The sequence below is a fragment of the Hydra vulgaris genome, chromosome 14 (genome assembly GCF_038396675.1).
Source record: "Hydra vulgaris chromosome 14, alternate assembly HydraT2T_AEP".
NCBI classification, from domain to species: domain Eukaryota; kingdom Metazoa; phylum Cnidaria; class Hydrozoa; order Anthoathecata; family Hydridae; genus Hydra; species Hydra vulgaris.
The window spans coordinates 11,415,001-11,440,000 of NC_088933.1; the positions used below are offsets into that span (position 1 = coordinate 11,415,001).

Genomic DNA, 25,000 nt, shown 5'->3' on the forward strand with positions numbered 1-25,000 from the left:
TCATTTTAAATGTTGACTTGTGAAATTTTTGGCCTTTTTCAGACAAAGCTAATTTTTGAAGAAGCTTGAAACCAGTTTGGAATTGTAGATTTTAACATGTCAATTCTTTGTTTTTTTGATTGTATATTGAAGATTGGAACTGTCTTTCTCTTTTTTAATTTCAATTCAGCTTCTTTGTTGGCTTTCAGATTTCCTGAACTTTCTGGCGTAAGTTTAATGTCAGGATGATGATTCTTCATGTATGAAATTATTCCATATAATTCATATTTTTTGGGTTGTCTGATCCTCTTAAAACTTTGCTGTTGCATTTTTTGCACTGATCTATTCTTGGATTATTTGCTTAAATGATGAAGTATTTCCATGCTAAACTTGTTTTTCTTTTTAAATTCATTTTGTTAGAATGAAATATAAAATGGTTTTTCAATGTTGTTGGTTTGCGTTAAATACAAATGTTAAAAATATTTTTTTTAAAGTTTTTTGTATTTCCAATATTTATTGTAATGATTGCCTTTGGACAATAGTTAACAAAATTTACCTTTGGACAAAAATTACCTTTGGACAATAATTAACAAAATGCTCTCTTTGGACAAATATTAATGATTTCAACACTACAATTCCCTTAAGGAAATTATAGTGTTGAAATTGTTGTCCAATTGAAGTAGTTATCCAAATGGACATTGTTTTCTAAGGGAAATTCTTGCGTGAATGCAATTAAAAACTGTTGCGCTAAACTTAAAAAAGAGTTGATTGAAGAGAAACAAGAGATAATTCAACACTTTATAGATTATATAAAATTAAGATAAAAGTTGGATTTTTTTATTAATTTTAATATTTAATATATATATTTATTTATATAAAAGTTATACTCATAACAACAATATTATCTTTCAAATAATAACGATAAAAAACTTTACAAGATATGAATATTAATTTAAACAAGAAAATTATTTCATTTTCAAACAAAGCAAAATCTTATTTTTGTCAATTTTCAAGCTTAACATTTAATTAAAAAAAAAATTTTTTTTAATTTTTTATCAAAACGATAATGCTTAATAAAGCTTTAAGATATGCATTTTTAGTAGCATTTTGAACCAAAATTCTAGGCGGAACCGAAATTTAAAATAATACTGGAACCAGACCAGAAAACAAAAAATCCGAACCAAATTTCGGTTGATCACTATCAAAATCCAACCTTTTTTATGAAGTGCAACACAAATGATTTAGTAATTGTGTCTTCATTCTTTTCAGTGTAAACAACAGTAGTCAGTGTTCTTAATTTCACAATAAAAATATCATGAATGTGCTCAGAAATAAAGAAGTTGTATGCTTCTAAAGACCTATATGCTCTTATATTCTCTGGTTTAAGGGCTGGGTGTACCTGGCAAAATAACATATAGTTGTATATTGTCAAGTGATGTATTAGGATCGATTGTCATGTTGTTTTCCCATTCATCTATATAAAATGGATCTGGAAAAACCATTTTCCAGAGTAAATTTTTCTTTGTGTTTGACTTGATCTTCATTATTAAGAGTTTGAAAGCATTTTAGTTTACTTCACTTAATTTCTTCTTTCAAAGTTATTTACATAATATATAATACAATTATTATAATACATAAAAATTTTAAATTAAACATTATATAAAGTTAAATGATAATTCTTTTCATATATCTTAGGAAAAAAAGTTGTGATTTTGCTGTTATATATCAATGTATGTTTTTATACTGGTAAAACCACATTGGACTGAGCAAGACAAACAAAATGCGACAACACGTAACTCATTTATATATACAGATGTGTACATTTGTAGTCTTTGATGCAATAAAGTCGTTCGAATAGGCAACTTTATTTGGCTTTATGGGCAATTTTTTATCAGCATTTCTAGTTTTTTTCAATTCAAGAAATCTATAAAAAGAAAAGTAACTATAATAATCATAAAACTATAATAAAAATAAATAAATAAATAATAAAAAAATATTTTAAAAGTCACAGTGGCAAAGTTTGTTTTCCGCATCTTCTATTATTAATTAGAAAATGCATGAATGTTTAAATGTATTTAATAAAATAATTTCTAAATAAAAATAAAATGTTTAATTGTTTAAACAAAAATACTGTTTTATTTTTTAACAAATTTTATTTAAGGATTTAGAAAAAAATTTTTAGAGCTAAATTTGTCAAAAAAAATACTTTGACAGGCCTTGTTAAAAAGTGTTACAGAGCTCGCATTTTACGCACAAAAGTCATTATGTCAAGCAAAAAAACTTTTATTTTGGAATTTAAATTATCTTTTAAGATTTTTTATTTGATGTTTATTTAGAAAATACCAGGTCATAAAAAGAAGCATTTAGTTGTGAATTTTTTAAAAAAACAACTTGTTTTATGAAAAAAAAAAATTTAATTAAAAGATAAAGTCTCTTTAAATATGATTTTAAAAACTTAAGTTTAGTTTTGAAGGAGTGTAAAATAGAAAAATGTTGAATTTAAATTTAGTTTCAAAGGAATGTAATAAAGTTTGGTAATTTTTATTAAAGAAGTTTTTTTCTTATCATCTGCTAACTAACTTTTTAAGTAAAGCATAAGTCTCTCCATTATAGATTACATTGTTTAAAATATGCAAAAGCAATTAAAAACATTTTCTTTTCAAGGATTCTATTTACAAATGTATTTAAAATTTTTTGTTTCTTATTAATTCAATATTGTGTAAAGTTCATTTGGCCGTAATACTTTTATGAACATAAATTACATTTACAAATATCTTAATGGTCCTTTGTTAACGTTGTTGTACCCTTTTTAACATTGTTAAGAAGGGTAGGTTTAACATTCCATCTCTCATTCATGGGACTGATCTTATTACCTCTCCCAAAAATACCCAAGGCAGATTTATTTGCAAAGAACTTTTCTTTTAGTTTGACTCTCAAATCTTATAGCCCTTCTCTCCCTTCCATTCCAATTAAATAGGTTAACCCATTGTTAGACATTTAAATCACTCCAGCTTTCGTTGCTAAAGTCATAACTTGAATAAACTCTTATACGGCTTGTGGTTCAGACAACTTTCCTGTCATAGTCTTATAAAATTGTTCTCTAGAATTCTCTTCAAATCTCTCCAAACTATTTAATAAGTGCTTGACTGAGTATTATTTTTCTGCCTGCTGGAAAATGGCATCTGTTGTTCTAATTTTCAAAAACTCAGGTGAACATTTTGACCCCTCCAATTATCGTTCGATCAGTTCTCTCTTTGTTATTAGCAAAGTCTTTGATAAATAAATTTCTCACATCCCATCTTGAGTCAAATAACTCACTGTCAGACAATCAGTATGATTTTTGATTCTCTTTCTCTATGGCTGACTTGCTTACTGTTGTGACTGAACAATTTTATTATTTTAGATGGAGGCAGAGAGGCTAGGGCTATTGCTCTTGACTAAGGCTTTCAACAAAGTTTGGCATGCTGGTTTTCTTTATAAGCTTGTTTCTTATGGTGCATCTGGGAAAGTTTTTGAAACTATCAAATCTTTTTTTTCTAACCGCTTTATTAAAGTCATCCTCGAAGACTAACACTTTTCTTTATTTCCAGTAACTTTTGGGGTACCTCAAGGTTTTATCTTTAGTCCTGTTTTGTTTCTTATCTCCATTAATGATCTTCCCGACAACCTTACGTTTAAAGTAGCTCTTTTTGCTGATGACTCAACTTTATACTCCTATCTTGACAAAAAGTCTTCTCTTTTCAATTGCTTAGAACAGGCAGCCCATCTTGAATCTGATCTCACTTCTGTAACAGATTGGAGCTCACAGTGTCTTCTAAATTTTAAATTTAACAAAACTCAGTTATTTACTTCAAATAACTATTGCAGCACTATCGACATTCCTTTATTAATGAATGGCAATCCTCTCACTGAGTTCTTTTCTTTATGTCTTCTCGAATGATCATTTACTGCAGACCTTTCATGGAGACCATATATACAATCGATTGCTAAATTAGTATCTGCTATGGTTGCTTCTCTCTTTTCTCTTTCCTGATTCTATTCCCTACCTTTACAAATCTCTTATTCGTCCCTGTATGGAATACTGTTGTCATATTTAGGCTGGTTCTTTTAATGATGCTTCTTCCCCTTTTAGACAAGGTCCAAAAACACATTGTAAACATAGTTGGACGCATTCTATCTGCTAAGTTTGAGCCTCTTTCCCATTGTTGTAAAGTTACATCTCTTTCTCTTTTCTACAAATACTATCATGGTCGCTGCTCAATGGAGCTATCATCACTAGTTCCATTAATTAAAACTCATTCTTGTTTGACTCATCATTCAGCAAAATCTCATTCTTTGACTGTATCTGTCCCTGCATGCTCTAAAAACTTTTATTTATTTAGTTTTTTTCCCGCACTTCAATCCTTGGGAACACTCTTTTATCTTCATGTTTTCCTGACTCATATAACCTTCAACTTATGTCAACCGTTTCCTTGCTCTATAATTCTTTTTTTCTAGTAAAAGCTAGTTTTTTAGTTTAAAAGCAAAGAGTTTCAAAGTATCTGTAATTTTTTTTTTTAATTTGGTCAATACTTTGTTGTAGTAAAAAAGAGCCCCTACATTTTTAAATAAAATATGTGCCCAGTTTAAGTGAAAAAACTAATGGGATATATATCAGCATGTGTTTTATCTGTACGTGGACAACTAAAAGTTATCAATAGTTTACAATATTACTTTTATTTTTGCATATTATTTCTAGTATACCCTATAAGGAAAAATGACTAGAGTATGCAAGGACTCCACTGAATGTGAAAACAGACAATTGAAATTAACAAACTGGTTACTTTCAGTCGCCCTTTTGTTGGCCAACAAAAAATTTGAGTGGACACTCCTTATATAATATATTTACATATAAAATGCATATGCAATATAAATATGCAAATTATAAATTAAAATAATCTGTGTAAATATTATAATGTAAAATGACTAGAATAAAGTATATGAATTTTTTTTAGTAGAATGGCTGAATAGCCAAAATTTAAGTTGGTTTTTTATAAAAATTAATGTGTTAAATTATTATATTATATTCACAATAATAAAAACTCTAAAAACTAACATTTTTATTTTTTTAATTTTTATATAATCTTATATAAGTTTTATGAAAAATCTATGAGATTACTCTAATATTATATTTTATATGTTTTTAATTTAAATATTATATCCTATATATGCTTTTCTCATATTTAATGAGGTGAAAGAAACAACAGTTCCTACTGAAGGAAAAATATCATTATAATTTTACAAATATGTAAAATTGTATAATTGGAATAATTGTAATAATTGGAATAATTTTTGTATGAGACTTTAGTAAAAGTATTTACTCGTTTTAGTTTTGTTTTATCAAAAGTTTTAAAACTAAAATTTTTGTTTAAATTTTATAGTGTCTGTACAGCAATGGTGGACATTTGTTTGCTGCTGTACATGGAAACGTTATTCAATTATATTCATCACTAACATTTGAAAATGTGGGAAATTTTAAAGGACATAGTGGAAAGGTGAATTATTTTTTGCTATTGTTGTTTAATTTATTCTTAATAAATGCAAACAGTGATACTTTTTGCAAATGACAGTGGTGCTTTTAAACTATTATAATATTTTAATGATGTCTTAGTTCTTTAATGATATCATTTTAATTATTTTGTGTACTTATTTTATAGTTTACTGATGTCATATTACTCTTTTAAAGATGTCATATTATATCGATTGTCATATGTCATGATATATTATGCCATGTGTCATATGTCATGTTATATTATGCCATATTATATCAGTTTTGGATTATTGTTTATATTGAATAACCATGACACTTAAATGCTTGAGAATCAAGGTACCAGAAAAAACATAAGAGCATAATTAATAAGCAAAGAATTTTTATTAGGTGCTGCAATTCATTTGTATTTCTTTGGCGAGGCTAGATTTATTTTTTAGGATATTTCATAGATATATTATAACAAAAAATATTATTATTAACATAAAAATATTACATAAAATAGTTACAAAAAAGTTAAAATAACATTAAAAGGAAAATAAAAAAAAGCATTGAATTAGCTTTAAAAATGTTGTGCACCATTAATTATAAAGGAGTTTATTAATTTTTATCTTTTTATGATGGTTTTATGTCATAATTAACTAAAATTGTCATTAGTTCTTCTCCAAAAATGAATTTTTTAAATATTTATCTTTAATTAGGGGAAGATGTATCTTTCTTAACTTGAAGTAAAAATTTTATTCAGTTTTAAACAAAAAAATAAATGAAAAAACTTAATTTTGAAATAAAAATAATATTTGAAATTTTATAAAAAAATCCCAACAATTAACCTCTCACAATATGAAAATAAAGTATTTTTAATAAACATATTTGCTATTTATATGTTATTGCAAGTTTCTTTTTTTTTCTTGTTGTGCTCTAATGTTTTTTAGTTATCACAAAATGTTAAGTTTTATAGTCTGCAGCATCTGACATATAATCAATTTTTTGGCTTATATTACATTTTGGTGTATTAGCTATATTTTGGTGTAGTAGCTAAATTTTGGTGTATTAGCTGTATTTTTGTTTAGTAGCTTTATTTTGGTGTAGTAGCTGTATTTTGGTGTAGTAACTATATTTTGGTGTAGTAGCTTTATTTTGGTGTAATAACTATATTTTGGTGTAGTAGCTGTATTTTAGTGTTGTGGTTATATTTTGGTGTTGTAGCTGTATTTTGGTGTAGTAGCTGTATTTTGGTGTAATAGCTGTATTTTGGTGTAGTAACTCTATATTTCGGTGTAGTAGCTGTATTTTGATGTAGTGGCTATATTTTGGTGTAGTAGCTGCTAAAAGTTTGTCTTATAGATAAAAAATGTTGATTTAAAAAATTAAAATAAAACTTTTTTAATCAGCAATTTTTTAATCCATCGATTTCTTTTTACTAGTTTCTGTTGTTTAATAGAAAATATTGTTTAACTCTACTGGTTAACTTCCATGAACCAATAATCTTTAGATTAAAAATATTGTAAACAATTGTTGATGTAGTAACATAGCTTAACAATAGCTTTATCATAAGTTGTTTTTGCTTCATTATTTTATAAGCAATTGTTGAAATTGAAATGTTCCTTGCTGCAAGAGTCATATTGAATGCGTAAAAATAATAAATAAATAAACTTAAATACAGATAAATAAATAGGTAGATAATGGCAATCAAGTTTTTTAACTATATCATACTCATAGTAATAATTAGTTATTGCTTTCACTATAGATACACTGCTTACGCTGGAGTTTAGATGATAGTAAATTAGTATCTTGTGGAACAGATGGAGCAATCTATGAATGGAATACATTACTCTTTAAAAGAGAAGGTGAAAATGTTTTAAAATCTTGCAGTTATACATGTTTGGCTATGTCACCCGATTCTCGTACAGTTTATGCTGTTGGGTCAGATCACACTATAAAGGAAATCTGTGATGGACAGGTTTTATATTTAACTTTTATCTATTTTTAATTCATTTTTTAGTTATCATTAAAAATTTAATATTTTTATCTTTTTTTTTTTTTTTTTAATTTGTAGTTTATTTAATACTAAACAAATAGTTTTACTGTTTTTGCTAAGTTAGCTGTTTCAATTTTAATTTTGTTTATACTTAAGATGCTACGAGATGTACCAGTAGGTAAAGAGCTTCTATCGCAAGTAGTATTATCTCATTCTGGAAAGATGTTATTTGCAGGCACCATTAGTGGTGTCATTCGTTCATTTAAGTTTCCTTTAACATTACCTGGTCAGTGGCAAGATAATGAAGTTCATGCAGGAACTATATCAAAAGTAATTATTTTTTACTATTTTGTTTTACTATTGTTACTTCAGTTATCACGTAAAATCTCTTGAACTATAGTTAAATACTTTTATGGTTTTACACTTTTATACTAATTATGGTTATATACTTTGTTTTTCCAATTTTAGGTTAATAAATTCCAATTAATAATTTATGTCTCTATCATTAGACCATAATAAAAACTGCCATAACAATCAAAGTATGCTGATTGTATGACAAAGTTGCTTATTGCATATCCTATTTTTAATTATTACCATGCTATGATTTTTCTGACATTGTTCAATTTCAAATATGATAAATATGGCATATGTAAATATTAATGTAATAAATATTGTAAAAGTTATTTATTATTTAAGGTTTGAAAATAAATGTATAAATATGGTTTTCATGTTTTCACAATTTTATAAGTATAAAATTGTTGTATTTTTATTCCAACTTTGATGCTTTTATAAATATAATTGCATAAAATAAGTTGACATATTTTGTAAAGCTAAGGTAATAATATTTTTATTTTAAAGAAAATTAGGGATTCTTCTTGCCATGACCTTCTAAATATTTGGATGCTACATTTTAGGGACTGTTTCTAATAGGTTTAATTGTGCAACAAAACGAAAAACAAATGGATTTTTGTTATTTTAATAAAATAATTTTTTAAATCAGATTAATTAAATTAACATAATCATAATCAGAAATTATATGTCATAACTAGAAGTTATATATCAAGTTTGTTTAAAATTTATTTTATTTATATTTTATTATAAATTAAGAAATATAAAAATAAAATGTTGCAGGATTTATTACAAAAGATGTTACAAAATAAAAAGTTTCAATAAAACTCTTTTTTTATAAAAACTCATTTAATTCACAGATGAAGGTATCATATGATGATCAATTCCTGTTTACAGTCAGCGAGGATGCGTGTTTATTTATCCATAAAATTGTTGACAAAGATGGTGCTGGTAAACGTGAAAGTGATGTTCCTTTTGCTGAAGAAGTTCTTATAACCAGGTATATTTTTAATTTGAGTAAGAAAATTCAAAATGTTTAAAATATATTTTAAAAACATAAATACAATTGATAAATTAAACATTCCTCTTATATTTAAACACATCATATTTCATAAACTTTAAACATTTTAAATTAATTTTAAATTATTGCGGTTCATAGAGACAATCCAAAAGAAGAGAATGAGAGAAAAGAGTAAGACAATCCAAAAAGAATGACCATAAGAGAAACAAGGCGTTACAATAATTTTAATCAATATTTTTTAAAAAACTTAAAGTTTTCAAGAACAAAAGAATCTCAATAGAATATTGAAGTTGATTTATTGGTTTTAAAAGCTTTTAAAACATCTTATTATTATTATTAAAGGAAATTAATATTCCGTATAGTAAAATTAATATTCTGCAAAACACCATTTGGTATTTTTATTATCAAGATACAACCTTAATTTTAACTAATTATAATATTAATGAAAATTTAAATGGAAGTTCAAATACTAAATGCTATTATAAATAATTTTTTATCCTCTGTTCAAAGTATTTTCCAAATGAAAAAATATCACAACTTTTTTTCTGTTTTTTCTTTTTTCTAATTTCAAGCTTAGTCAAAAAATGGCATTAAGTGTAAAAAAAAAGCTTTTATGAGTACTTAGTAAATATTTTGTATTATAATTAGATAAACATTTTAAAACTAGTAGGTAGCTGATAAATAGTTAAACACTTGGCTCTTAATGATGAGGTTCTGGATTCAAATTTAGTCTAAACCTCTGGAAGTATCACACTCAATCTTCTATGTGCAGTGACCTTTTTTAAGAAGGTTTTGTTTTTGAGTTTAGATATAGAGAATAAAATTAAAAACAATAATGAGTATCCTCCTTTAGTGCCCTGAAGTATTGGAGAGGTGAATTTATTGAGTATAAAAGTAAAACTTTTGTATATATTTTTTTAAACCTCTTTGAGCATAGACCCCTCAGAAAAGTTTGGCTAAAAAAAACTTATTTTAGAAAATAACACTTAAAAAAATTATCAAACAAATTATTTAATACACACTATTGGCAGAAAAAAGCCTGCTCAACTGTATGTGCAATTATTAAATGGTGCAATCATTGTCTCTGTATGTGCAAACATTGTATAATGCAATCATTGTCAACTGTATGTGCAATCATTGTATGATGCAATCATTATTGCAATAATTTAGATCTTCCTATATTTATGAACAGTAATGTACTCAATGAGTCATCTACCCTTCATCTTCCAGGATTAACTCTTACTTCTGATCTTTCTTGGAAACCATATATCAAATCCGTTGCAAAATTAGCATCTACTAAGGTTAAATCTCTTTATCGAGCTAGACACTTTCTTACTCCAGATTTTATTCTCTATAAATCTCAAATCCGGCCTTGTATGGAATACTGTCGCCATATCTGGGGCAGATCATCTAATGATGCCCTTTCTCTTTTAGACAAGGTTTAAAAATGCATTGTAAACATAGCTGGATTTGCTCTTGCAGCCAAACTCCAACCATTATCACATCGTCGTAATGTTGCTTCTCTTTCGCTTTTCTACAAATACTATAATGGGCACTGCTCTAAATAGCTAGCGTCTCTTGTGCCATCTACTAAAATTCATTCTCATGTTACTCGTTATTCAAGTCTCATCCTTTTTCTGTGGTTGTTCCTAAGTGCTCCAAGAACTCTTATTTCTCAAGTTTTTTTCCTCGAACATCAGTTCTTTGGAATTCGCTTCCTTCATCTTGCATTTCTGATTCATATAATTTGCAATCCTTTAAGTCGTCTGTCAATTGTTATCTTGCTCTACAACCTTCATCTTTTCTCTTCCAGTAACTTCCAACTCTTATTAGTGGTTGCTTGCAGCCTTGTTGGAAGCGAAGATGTTTAAAAAAAAAAATTGTATCGCAGAAACAAACTTGAAACATGCTCTTTAAAAAAATTTTCTGAATTAAGTTTTAACTTTTATCTTATTTTTAAATTTTAATCTTTTGAATAGAAAACATTTAAAAAGTTTTTACTTCTACTGTTCGTTTACATATTTTAATTTGATCATTAGATAAATTCCACATCTTGATTTTTTTGTGTATTTATGTTTAAAGGTGTTAAGTCTTGCCTGTAAACAAAAATATTCACACATACAAAATATTTACTTTAAAAAAAGAACAGAGTTATAGAGCAAGGAAACCGTTGACAGAGGACTTAAAAAGTTGAAGGTTGAATGAGTCAGGAAATATGAAGATGGAAGAGAGTTCCAAAGGGTTGAAATGAGTCAAGCGAGAATGAGTTTTAGTTAATGGAACTAGAGATGATAGCTCCAATGAGCAGCACCGTTTTTGTAGAAAAGAGAAAGGTGCAACTTTATGACAATGGGAAAGAGGCTCAAGTTTAGCAGATAGAGCGGGTCCAACTACGTTTACAATGCATTTTTGAACCTTGTCTAGAAGAGAAAGAGCATCATTAGAAGAATCAGCCCAAATATGACAATAGTATTTCATACAGGGACAAATAAGATTTGTAGAGAATGAAATCAGGTGGAAGAAAATGACGAGCACAATAAAGAGAAGCAACCTAAGCAGATGCTAATTTAACAATTGATTTATATGAAAAATAAGTAGTAAACAATAATCCAAGAAGGTGTTAAGAAGAGGACTCAGTGAGAGGATTGCCATTTATTAATATAGGAATAGTTGTTTGAAGTAAATAACTTAGTTTTGTTGGAGTTAAAGTTTACAAGACACTGTGAGCCCCAATCTGTTACATGAATGAGATTAGATTCAACATTGGCTGCCTGTTCTAAGCTATCAAAAAGAGTAGACTTTTTGTCTACTCTTTTTGATAGCTTAGAACAGAGAGTAAGACAGGAGTATAAAGTTGAGTTATCTGCAAAAAGAACTTCTTAAGGTTGTCGAGAAGATCATTAATGGAAATAAGAAACAAAACAGGACCAGGGATAGAACCTTAAGGTACCCCAGAAGTTATTGGAAATATAGTAGAGTGTAAGTCTTCAAGGATGACTTTAATAAAGCGGTTTGAAAGAAACAATTTGATAATCTCAAAAATTTTCCCAGATGCACCATATGAAACAAGCTTATAAAGAAAACCAGCATGCCAAACTTTGTTGAAAGCCTTAGTAAAGAGCAATACCCCTAGCCTCTCCGCCTCCATCTAATGCACGATAAAATTGTTCAGTCACAACAGTAAGCAAGTCAGCCATAGAGCAAGAGGATCAAATATCATATTGATTGTCTGACAGTAAGTTATTTGACTCAAGATGGGATGTTAGAAATTTGTTTATCAAATACTCAAAGGCCTTGCTAATAGCAGAAAGAAGACTGGTCGGATGATAATTGTAGGGGTCAGTATGTTCACTGGATTTTTGAAAATTAGAACAACAGATGCTATTTTCCAGCAGGCAGAAAAACAAGACTCAAACTAGAATTTATTGAATAGTTTAGAAAGAATTGAAGAAAGTTCTGGAGCACATTTTTGTAAGACTATGACAGGAATGTTGTCTGGACCACAAGAGTTAAATTAAAATATGACTTTAGCAATGAAAGCTGGAGTGATTTGAATGTCTAACAATGGATTAACCTGTTTAATTGGAATGGAAGGGAGAGAATGGCCATAAGATTCGAAAGTTGAATTAGAAGAAAAGTTCTTTGCAAATAGTTGTGCTTTATTCTTGGGAGAGATAATAAGATCAATCCCATGAATGATAGATTCACTGTTAGATTTATCTTTGTTAATGATGCTGTTAAATATTTTCTAAAAGTCTCTAGAGTCTAACTTCTGAGATAAGATGCAAGATTTAGTAACATCTTTTGATATCAATTTCTTGCAATAATAAATCGACATTTGTTCTCAAGAGAGTTGTTCTTTCGAAAAAGATGAAAAAGATGATTAGAGAGCAAAAACCATGGAGTTGGATGAAATTTGACTTTGAACCGGCAAGAAGAATTAAAACTTTCCATTGCTGTCTAAATCCAGGAGGTTACATAGGAGGCGCATTTTTTAGCTGAGAAGGAAAAGACATCAGCTCAAGGACCTATGAGAGGAAGTATGAGATAAAAAATTAAAAGAGATCATAGCATGGTCTGAACCATCTAAAGGAGGAAAAGGAGAAACGGAACACAAGCTAGGATCAGAGAGTGAAGGTAAATGATTAAGGTTGTCAGGAAAACATGTTACAAAGTTAACTTATCTCATTAAGAGATTAAGAAATGTAGAAGTTATAGGTTTTAGTGCCAGCAGGGTCAGTGGCATTAGAGCCAAGCCATTCAGTGTGATGAGCATTAAAGTCACCAATATCAACAATATTGGCATAGAGAGAGGGAATTATCAATTTGATCAGAAATTACATCTAAAAGAGTGCTCTCTTGGTGAGAAGAAGAATGATAAAGAACAAAGAGAAAGATGAAAGAGTGAAGAGGTGCTAGGCAGAAGCACATAGAAGAATGGTCAAAAGATTCAAACCTGATGTCGCAACAAATAAGTGAATTGATGCATATGTACACTCCCAAGCCAAGCATGTGACTATTGGAGTCTTTGCAAATCAAAGGATTGTACCCATCAACACTGAGATCAGAAGAAGGAATAGCAAAATTTAAAATAGTCTCGCTAAGAGTAAGTAAGTCTGGTGAATTTTGCAAGAGGTAAGATTCAACTGGTGGAAGGTTGCTTCGCAGACCACAAATATTTGTAAAAGATATATTAAAACAGTTAAGTGGTGAGGATGGTTATTTATGTTTAATATTTTGAGTTACTTTTGGCATGATTTAAGTTTAAAGAGAACTTGACTCATTCATAAGAAGATCACAGTCTTCTATGCTATGAGCTATGCAATTTTCTCAGTCCTGTTAAATAACCCTAAGCCGTAGCATAATGATCCTTATGTGGCCTCGACATAGCGCACCAAAGCATCAACAGGGACACCGTCCATGCACAACATGGCGCTGTTAATATTTTGATATTTTGCAGCTGTTGATGGAATCAGCTTCTCTGAGAGCTACCACAAAATTCGGGAAACCTTACAACCATTCAGCCTTAGAACCATTAAACTAAATTTTAGAGCCTTACCCTCAGTAGGAGAAGAAAGCAATAGCAAAAAACTATGAGGAGCGTCAAGAAGATCCAATATATTGCTCGTGATTATTTTTTTAAAGTTGTTTCTTTTAAGCCACCTGTCAATTGCTTTTTTTAAATAGCTTTATTAAGATATACTTTGAAATAGCTAGATTATGTAGTTTTTCTGATTTTAGACACCTGTATCAAAATTTAATTTGATAGAGTCAAATAGTCAAATAGTTTGACTTACATGGAGTTTAGTTTTATTATAAAGAATTAAAAAATTTTGAATACTTGTTGAAGGCGTTTGCGTAATTTTGTGTATTATAGGTTTTAAAACATTCCTAACATTGACCAGTAATGATGACATTTTTTCAACAAATATTCAATAAATAACACTAGTTGTTTTGAAGAAAATATAAAATATTTTTCCAAACTTGTTTCAAATAAAACTTATAAAAATAAAAACATTTTTACAAAATAGTATCACAGTTTGCACGGGTGGGTAATTTATAGAGTATCTAAGATGATGCTTTTTAATAAATCTTGTAAGTTATTTCATCGATTATAAAATGCTTAATCAATATTAGAGCTCTAATTATATGATATGTTGCATAATTATTTTTTTCAATATTGACAAACACTTTGTTGATATTCTCAGCTGTTTATGTAGTTTGAGGTTGCCTTGAGCAGGTATTGTCTTTAAGACTGTCTCTACAATCAGAACAGGTTTTAATATGGTATGTTTTTTTTTCAATATGTTTTATATTCAATTTTTTTTAATTTTTTTTTTTTTTCTATCAAACATGCTTAATTCCTTTCCTGTGGTGACCGTAATATTACGATTTACTTAAGTTTTTCTACAATCTGATTAATATTAGTTTTTTTGTTTTTTTCAAGTTTGAGGATGAGGAATTACTTATAAGAGGATGAGGAATTACTTATATACTTGAAAAACTTATCTTGGTCATAATATATTACTTAGATAAAAAAAAATATATATAATAAAATGTATAAAAGTTTCAACAATAAAAAAATTTTATTCTTTTTTTTTTTTTTTTTTTTTAAAAAAAGTTTCACAAATGCAAATATTTTGAATAAAAAATTCCACATAGAAGAGCTTAAGGAAATTTTAATAAATTTTCTAGAATAAATGGAAAAAATTTCAAAATGTACTTAAAATGTTTTTTATTAAATATTTGTGAGATACTTAATTATTTCTTGTCTTGTTGCAATTTTATAAATATTGAAGGAACTTTTCTGTGTTTCTAGTTAACAGTTTTTTTTTTGCATTTAGATCAGATTTAGAAGAAAAAAACACAACAATGCAAGAGTTAAAAACAAGAGTTGAAGAGCTTAAAATGGAAAATGAATACCAACTTCGTCTTAAAGACATGAACTATAATGAAACAATTAAACAGTTGACCGAGAAGTTTCTTCAGGAAATTGAGTTATTAAAAACAAAAAATCAGATACTTAAAACTGACCGGGAAAAAGAAGTTGAAAAACAGCAAGAAGAAGTAAGTAATTTTTTTGACCAATTAAAATTTATTCACCATTACAGTCATGGTAACATGATACAATAAAATAAATTTGAGTTTCCATGCAAAGAATTAAGAAAAAGTTTCAAAAGTTCAATTAGTTAAGCATGTTATGAGTTCATTTATTAGGTTGTGATTGGTTATTCATTTATTAGGTAGTGATTGGTTGTTCATTTATTAGGTAGTGATTGATTGTTCATTAATTAAGTAGTGATTGATTGTTCATATACTAGGTAGTGATTTATTGTTTATTTATAAAGTAGTGATTGGTTGTTCATTTATTAAGTTGTGATTTTTTGTTCATTTATAAAGTAGTGATTAGTTGTTCATTTATTAGGTAGTGATTGGTTGTTCTATTATTAGATAGTGATTAGTCGTAACTAATTAGGGTTGATTATTGGTTGTTTGTTCATTTTGTTTTTTTATTATTCAGAATGGTTTATAATTAGTTATCAAAAAATTATGAGTAAACTTTTCAATAAATAATTGAAACTGCCTACCCAAGTTTTTGTTTGTCAAATTATTATGCAATGTTATCATAAATAAAAATATTGTTTTGTAATAATAAAAAATAGTCATTGTAATAATGTCATTGTAATAATGTCATTGTCATTGTAATAATACAAAATATGTCATTGTAATAATGTCATTGTAATAATTTCATTGTAATAATGTCGTTGTAATAATGACATCGTAATAATGTCATTGTAATAATACAAAATATGTCATTGTGATAATGTCATTGTAATGATACAAAATATGTCATTGTAATAATACAAAATATGTCATTGTAATAATGTCATTGTAATAATACAAAATATAGGTTTTGAGATTAGATTAAAAAAAAATAAAAGTAAAAATTTTTCTGAAAACGAAAATTAATATTTAAATTTTTTGGTCAAACTTTTGGAAATATATGAACAGAGTTGGTCTCCATTTTGTTTTCTTAATCTCAATTTAACATATGTTGAGTCTGACATGCTATTTTAGAGAAATAATCATGGAAATTGTCGAAAGTAGGATATATACTTTATATATCTTAAAATTTGCATTGTTGTTTAGATACAACAATGCAACTGGATTAAAATTTTGAAATCAATAGTCACTTGATCGATGCAAAAGTAACAGTAATTATATCTGATTGAATAATTTTTTATAAATAACTCTAAATGATAATTTTATGTGAATGGTGGTAAAAGGTTTTGAGTTAAAGACTTGATAGTTTTATTGATATTTTATTTCCAGAAGTATAAATTTCTGTACAACTACAGTATTTTTTTTCTGCATTTTTTTTTCAGCATTTTAAGACCCTAATGTCAATCAACAATTCTTAGATTAGTTATAATCAATTCCTAGATTTTTTTTATTATTTACATTTATACATATCAACATTTATACATATCATCTCTAACCTAGTATTATGTTGTACATATTAGAGTTATCCTATATACAGTATTATTTTTATTGAATTTATATATTTTTTTTTCATTTAGCTTACTGATCTACTTGCTCGTCATAACAAACAACTCGAAGACATTGACACAGTTAATAACAAGAAGTTGATGACTGAATATGAGAAATATCAGCAGTTGCAGATTAAAAATCAACGCAATCAAGAGGAGTTTGAAAAACTTCGACAACAGATGGAAGAATCAAGGGAAAAAGCACTCCAAGAATTGACTGAGTTTTATGAAAAAAAATTGCAAGGTTAATTTTTAGTTTGAAAGTTTTTAACTTGAGTTTCCTGATCATTTTACAGAGTGGCAAACTTATGATTATTTTATTTTTGTCAACAAAATTATTATGAGCGTTGTACATCATTGCACATCAACTTAACTACATTATGATTAAATCATGTTTGAGTCTATTTTAAAAATATATATACTTTAAAACTATTTTCAAAGAAGTTTTTAAAATAATATTTATTAAAAATCTGTGATTGTATCACTAAAGGTTTTTTAATTTTTAGAAAAGAATTCACATTTGGATAATCTAAATGAAGAACTAGCTCAAAATCTTCTTGAGTATGAGGAAACAAAAAAACAGATTGAAGAAGATGCTGATTGTGAAATTCTAGATATTAATAACAAATATGAAAAAAGACTAAGAGATGAAAAAGATGCAAATCTAAGATTAAAAGGAGAAACAGGTCTTATGAAAAGAAAGGTATACATAAACAGCATAATATTCACAAAGTATTATGAGAGATGTATGTTTGGTTGTAGCATAGTAAAAAAAATAAACAGAAACTAAATATTCACAGTAATAAAGTTGCCTAAGGTGGTAAAACATTTATTACCAGAAATAAAATCAACATCAGATTATTTAAATTTTAAACAAAAGCTAAAAAATTTTTTTTGTTGTTAAACTAATTGTGTGCCATTAAAAACATAAATAAAAATAAAATTAAAAATTTTATTTTATGTTTTTATTGGCATACAAGACAATATTTTATTTTCTCCTGTAAGATAGTTTATATAAAAATAAAAAATTATTTTTCAATGTTATCTTATTGTTCTGCAATTTTAGTTCACAAGCCAACAGAAGGAGATTGAAGAGCTTAAATCAGAAATCCAAAGGTTGCATGGTGAAGAAGGAAAACTGCAATCAACTATTGAGTCTTTAGAAAAAGATATTTATGGACTCAAAAAAGAAATACAAGAAAGAGAAGAAACCATTCAAGATAAAGTAGGAAGTCTGTTGTAAATTTGTAGTAAATTCAGAGGCTCCCATTTTTAGCAATCATTTACATATATAAATTTTATTTATTTTGAGATCAAAAATATAATGATTATTATATTATATATATTTATAAATATATATATATATATATATATATATATATATATATATATATATATATATATATATATATATATATATATATATATATAAATACATATATATATATATATATTTATAAATATATATGTATATTTATATATATATGTATTTATAAATATATATATATATATATATATATATATATATATATATATATTTATATATATATATATATATATATATATATATATATATATATATATATATATATATATATATTTATAAATTAGTAAAAACACTTATCTAATTTTTTTCTTCGAAAGCTTGTTTCTCCATCAGTAGGTTCATCAGGAAACCTGAAAAGCTTCCTCATGAACCTACTGATGGAGAAACAAGCTGTCGAAGAAAAAAATTAGATTAGCGTTTTTGCTATTTTATATATATATATATATATATATATATATATATAAATATATATATATATATATATATATATATATATATATATATATATATATATATATATATATATATATATATATATTAGGGTGCATCACAAATTTTTTTTTTTTTGAATTTCAGTTGTCTGCTCTTTTATTTTGTTTTAACAGCTGACATGAGCATTATGTTAAAAAAAAAAAAATTTGGACAATATTTAGAGGTCCCCCAGGCCCTTGATAGTTTTGCAGATTTTAATTAACAGAATAAGCCCTAAATAAATTATTATAATATTTAGTCGTTGGTTTCTATGTTTTTAATCTTTGGTAGCCATGTTTAATTTTGATGTTTTTGGTTTTTTCTTTCATAGTTTCATGAAATGGATTTGAACGATAATGCAATATTAGACAAAGCAGTAACACCTCCTAAATCTAATAAACTCGGCAATTTAATTCCTTCTTCACCGGTGGCATTCAGTCATCAAAAAATTCCAGAATCCCGGTCAAAAACTAAATGACAAACACGACTAGCCACGGCCAACTTTGGGTTAGGAACCTCAGTTTGTGTTGATGATGGAACAATAACTGGCATTCGGCTGCCAACATGTATGCAGGTTTTGAGGTGTATGATGTACCACGCAAATGTTGCTACAAAATCTCAGTGACCAGGGTCTGTCGGTGCTCCTGCTAGATTCACAACTGCAAAGATCGTGCTAGACCAAATTGAAAAATTCTATGAAAAAGCTAACATTCCAATGGTTACAGATTGTAGAGCCTGTGAAAAAATTGTCAAACTGCTTGATGATAACAACAAACTTCGTTCGATAGAAAAAAGTCGACGTGACACTCCATCCACGAAACAAAAACTGGAGGAAATGCAGACTATGTTGGCATCAACTTTTCAGCTCTGGCCTCCAAATGTGGAAAGTCTCATTAGGAATGCAGAGGATCTGGCATTTCTTGACTCAACACAGTGTTATAAAATGGGTTCTAACCTTGACTTTCTGACCCGAGAAAACTCTTTTGTGGAAAAATAGCCCACACTATGGGGATCACTAGGATATAAGTATTAAAATCAGATTACAACGTCCTGGCAAGTTATTGATGTTTAAATTTTCTGAATTTATTGATTACACACACATTCGAAATGACAGCTTGTTTTTCATTTTTACAGTAAGATATAATTTTAAATTCAAATTTTTACAAAAAAATGCCGAATACAACAAAAAACCACCAAGACTGCAGGAAAACTGTCTGTTTTCTTTGCTTCAGTAAATGTCAGAGGGAACTGACACCTTTCCTAAAAGAAAAATGCCAAACAATACTCAATGAGAGGATCGATTTTAGTAATGACAAAGTTCCACTTGGAATTTGTGAAAAGTGTCGTTCTTGTTTAAGAAGAAAGGATTCTGGAGAACACATCAATCTCCCATCACTTTACAATTTTGAGACTATAATAATTCGACCTCAAACTAGAGACACACAATGTGACTGTTTGATTTGTTCTGTTGGAAAACTGAGAAATAATGGTCAACAGAAAACTCAGCTTTTGCAGAGCTCAGCACAAAATACTCCATTTTCAACTGTCCAAAAACGATGCTCTGACTGTTTTTCAATGATTGGAAGAGGATTACCTCATCATTGCACAAAGGGCACTTTGCAAAATAACCTTGTTGCTGTTGCAACCAAGGATCCTGTTGCATCTGAACGAGTTGCTGCTCTTGTTGTTTCAAGTAAGGATTCTTCTCCACATGGCACTGTTCGATTGAGTCAATCACAAGGTGGAAGAATGCTTCCAATAATGCCAGGTAAAAGTTTAACTTTCATGAAAAGATATTTTAGAAATTTCGAAATTAAACAATATCTGCATTTATTTTAGGTTCCTCATCAGCTAGAAAACTATTTCCTCCAAACCCATCAATTAGTATAAAAGAACTTGTTCAGGCAAACACAGGGCTTTCAAACAATCGCATCAAGAGACTAGCTGCTACAATTAATCAGCCAACTTCACAACATATTGTTGAGAAAAACTATGCTGTAAAATTTGATGCAGTTTGTAAGCAGCTTTCTCACCATTTCACGAGTTCATTGATTAAAGATCATGCTGGATGTGGAAGGACTGTCATTCATTGCAAGGACTTCAAAGAGCTTAAAAATGAACTCATTTCTATGAGAAGCACATGAAACAATCATATTGTGAAAGTTGGAATTGACGGTGGGGGAGGATTCCTGAAAGTAAGCCTTGGAATTATTGAATTAAATCGTGAACCTAACACTCCCCCAGCAAAACTCAATTGCACAAACAAGTTTTTCAAGGACACTGGAGTTAAGCGGCAACTTATTATTGCTGTCTCTGAGGACCTGCAAGAAAACTACTCAAATGTGTCTCAAATTTTCGAATTGATCAATATGAGAGACCAAGATTTTGTTTTGTCCTGTGACCTAAAACTGGCAAATATAATTTGTGGTCTCCAAGCACACTCAAGTGCACACCCCTGCACCTGGTGTGAGTCAAGTGCAAAGGACCTTTTAAATCAAGGAAAATTAAGAACTTTCCAATCTCTTGATCAGAATGTCTCACTTTTCAATGCAGCTGGATCAAACATCAAAAGAGCTCGTGATTACATGAATGTTGTTCATTCTCCTGTATTTGATCTTGCTGGTGGCACATTAGTTTTGGACTTCATACCGCCAATGGAGTTGCATCTCCTTATTGGTGTTTTCAATCATCTCTTTGCTGCCCTACTAAAAGTTTTCCCTCAAGGAACTCTTTGGACTGATTCACTGCACATTAAACAACAGCCTTATCATGGAGGGCATTTTGCAGGAAATGAGTGCAGGAAGCTGCTAAAATATATTGATCTTCTTCAATCTATTGTCGAGAAACACTCGTGCTATGCTGCAATACCATTAGTTGATGTATTTCGAAAATTCAATGCAGTAGTGTCTGCCTGTTTTGGATGCGTTCTTGATCCAAGTTATGTACAAAAAATTGAAGCTTTCAGAGTGGCTTATGTGGCACTGCAAAATGTTTCTGTGACACCCAAGGTTCATGCTGTATTTTTTCATGTGAAAGATTTCATTGACAAACACGGCCAAGCTCTCGGACTTTACTCAGAACAAGCAACAGAGGCAATGCATCACAACTTTCAAGTGCATTGGCAAAGGTACAAACGACCTAACCATCATCCTGAATACAATAAAAAGTTGCAATGCTGCCTTGTGGACTTTAATAGTAAACATTGCTTGTGAAAGGACCCATTTTAGAATGATTTTTTCTTGTATTAGAATATTTATTTTAAAGCATAATTTTCATTTTAGATACACGATAAACTCTCAGAATATGTCTTTTTGTTTCCCTAGTTCATATTTATTGGAATAACCTATATTTTGTACTATATTCTGTCGGTTTTTGACGGAAAACTCGAAAATTATGGTTTATGTCGGTTAAAACTGAAATTTGGCTTCTTAAAAAAAAAAAAAAAAAAAAAAAAAATATTTTCCGTAAAATTTGTTTTTTTAATTCCCCCCCCCCCCCCACATCATTGTCGTTCAGTACGGCCCTGTCAATAACTTGCCAGGACGTTGTAATCTGATTTTAATACTTATATCCAAGTGATCCCCATAGTGTGGGCTATCATTCCACAAAAGGGTTTTCTCGGGTCAGAAAGTCAAGGTTAGAACCCATTTTATAACGCTGTGTCAATGAAAGGTGACAGTACTGCCAGTTTTGGGGCTTTTGACAAGACACTTGCAAAAAAAATATCCAGACACCATTGTCAAAATGCCGCAGAAATTGAGCGTATGAAGCGAGCATATCATGAGATTGAAACATCATCAGCCATGGTATCATCTGAAGTCGTGTTAAGCGATGAGGGCTGTAGTATCCGATCTAACAGTTCCGCTTCGGAAGACAATGTAGATTTCGAAGCTGCAACAAAAGAAAAAATTTCAAAACAGCAAAGACTTCCACTGGGAACAACAGCATTCATACCTACAAATGTACTTAGCCGACCAAGTCTTGTGTCACTGGCAACTTGATTGAAGATGACACCAACACAACAAGCAGCATTCACACATGGATTGATAAATGAGTCCGGAGGCGATGTTTCTATGGTTGCTGCTTCTTATGCAACTGCGGATCATTCACGACGCAAGGTAGTAAGTGCAATATCAAATAAAATCCACAATGATTGGGTACCACCTAAACTGTGTTCCTTACATTGGGATGGAAAAATGACTTCAACTCTTAGGAATCATCTTGTTACAGAAGAACGCATGACTGTGATTGTGGGCTAAGCAGATTAAGTTGCTGGGGGTTCCAAGTTCTTTCAAAGCCACAGACCAAACATGCGGACAAGTCATAGCTGAATTAACAATGAAGCTGATGACCGAGTGGAATTGTAATGATAGAATTGTGAATATGACATTTGACACAACAAGCTCAAACACTTGACAGCTGCTTGTATTGCCATACAAGATAAATTGCAACGTGCTGTCCTTTGGTCAGGCTGTCGCTATCATTTTGGTGAAGTAATTCTTTCACATGTTTTCACGGATCTAAAGATTGAAGCATCAAAATCACCAGATGTCACATTATTTACAAGACTTCGCAGTAATTGGGATTTGGTATCACATAATTCCTCTCAAGTACTTCCATTCCGTCCAGCTGACCATGGCATGCAGGCTCAAGAGTTCCTGGCAATGATAAAAGATGAGGTGATCGCTCTAGTCAACAAACAGGTTGAATTTCTACGTGATGACTACCGAGAATTTTCCGAGCTATCGCTAGTCTACCTGTCTGCTTCCAATGGTGAAGTGAATTTTAGAAGACCTGGTGCTCTGCATAAGGCTCGCTGGGTGGCCAAGCTTATCTACAGCCTCAAAATTGCACTTTTAGAATCACAAATTGCAAAACTTTCACCGGGAACAATTACCAGTCGCCACCAAGTTACAAAAATACGTGCATTTACAACATTCGTTACTCATATTTACATCACATGGTGGCTCACATGCAAGAAAACCGTAGATAAAAACTTGAATTTTACATAGCTGGAAGACATGTTTGAAAAATGGATATAGCAAAAGGTGACAATAAAGCACTTTACAATAAAAGTAAGAAAAGAAAAATTAAAGATGAGAACAGATCATTTCATGGTGATTGGACAGAAAAATACACATTTAATGAAATAGAAAATAAACCTATGTGTTTAATTTGCAATACTAAACTAGCTCATAATAAGACATGTAACCACTTGAAATTTCTGCATTTAATAATAAACCTCATTAATTTTTTATTTTAATTTTTTAACTTAAATAAGAGAAAATTAAAACTTTTTTTGCTACATGCAAGAAAACCGTAGATGCGCCTTGGAATGATCTACAGCTCTACAAGCGCTTACTGGAATATGAGGTTGTTGACAAAGTTATTTCTCAATCAGCAGTTCGAGCATTAAATCACCATCTTTGGTATCTAACTGCAGAAATGGTTCCTCTTGCACTGTTCAGTGATTGTGTACCTTTGTTGGAACGACAAGCTCTAGCAGATGCTATATTCAAAGTCAACCCGTTGGCTGATCTACAAGCGCCACTCAATCGATTTGGTAATGGTTGGGGCAAACCACGATTTCCATTGTCCATTGATTGTTCAACACGGCTGTGTGACCTTGTTCAGGTTGATTCATGGTTCACAATTTATCGTCTTCAGTTGGATACCAACTTTTTACAACTTCCTGTCAATGAGTGGAACAAGTCTGCTGCTTATATATTGAGTAATGAAAATGTTGCAGCAGTGAATGTTGTAAATGATGGTGCCGGGAGAGGTGTCAAACTAGCATCGGACTTTGTCGAAACTGCTCGATCGGATGAACATTTTCAAAACGTTCTTCAGGTAGTCGAAAAAGATCGCAAAGACATTCCAAATCTGCGCCTCAAAAGAAAAAATGTCACAACACAACAAAACTAACTGGCATTCTGATAACTGCATTATATGCAAAAATGTTAATCACAGTCAAACTGTTTCAGATTTCAATAATTTCAACTTTTACATTTTAAAATTTATATTTAGACTAGAGATTTAACAAAATTATTCGATAATTTCAAGTAAAATTGCATTTTTTTTTAAATGGGGCTCTAAAACATTGAATTTTGAGGTTTAACATTATTATAGTCGCACATTGGTGGTAATTTGAATAAATGCTTTTCTTCATGGGGGACCTCTAAATGTACTTAGATTTTCAAAATCTTTTGCCTAAGTTTTCTGTAGTCATAATGGAACAAAATAGAAATATAGACAGCTCTGAATTAGACATTCAATTTTTTTTCATGCAGTCGTGATG

The 25,000-nt window shown here is 29.3% G+C and overlaps 1 protein-coding gene across 1 annotated transcript in view; it reads left to right on the forward strand.

Moving 5' to 3' along the window:
• Positions 1-25,000, forward strand: part of LOC100205926 (cilia- and flagella-associated protein 57) — a 55,822-nt gene that overhangs the window by 13,881 nt on the left and 16,941 nt on the right. The window contains exons 7-14 of the mRNA XM_065818457.1: positions 5,400-5,513; positions 7,254-7,466; positions 7,641-7,814; positions 8,693-8,832; positions 15,198-15,420; positions 16,935-17,148; positions 17,411-17,607; positions 17,971-18,129. Coding sequence (XP_065674529.1) covers positions 5,400-5,513; positions 7,254-7,466; positions 7,641-7,814; positions 8,693-8,832; positions 15,198-15,420; positions 16,935-17,148; positions 17,411-17,607; positions 17,971-18,129 — 1,434 coding nt within the window. The remainder of the gene's footprint in view (positions 1-5,399; positions 5,514-7,253; positions 7,467-7,640; positions 7,815-8,692; positions 8,833-15,197; positions 15,421-16,934; positions 17,149-17,410; positions 17,608-17,970; positions 18,130-25,000) is intronic.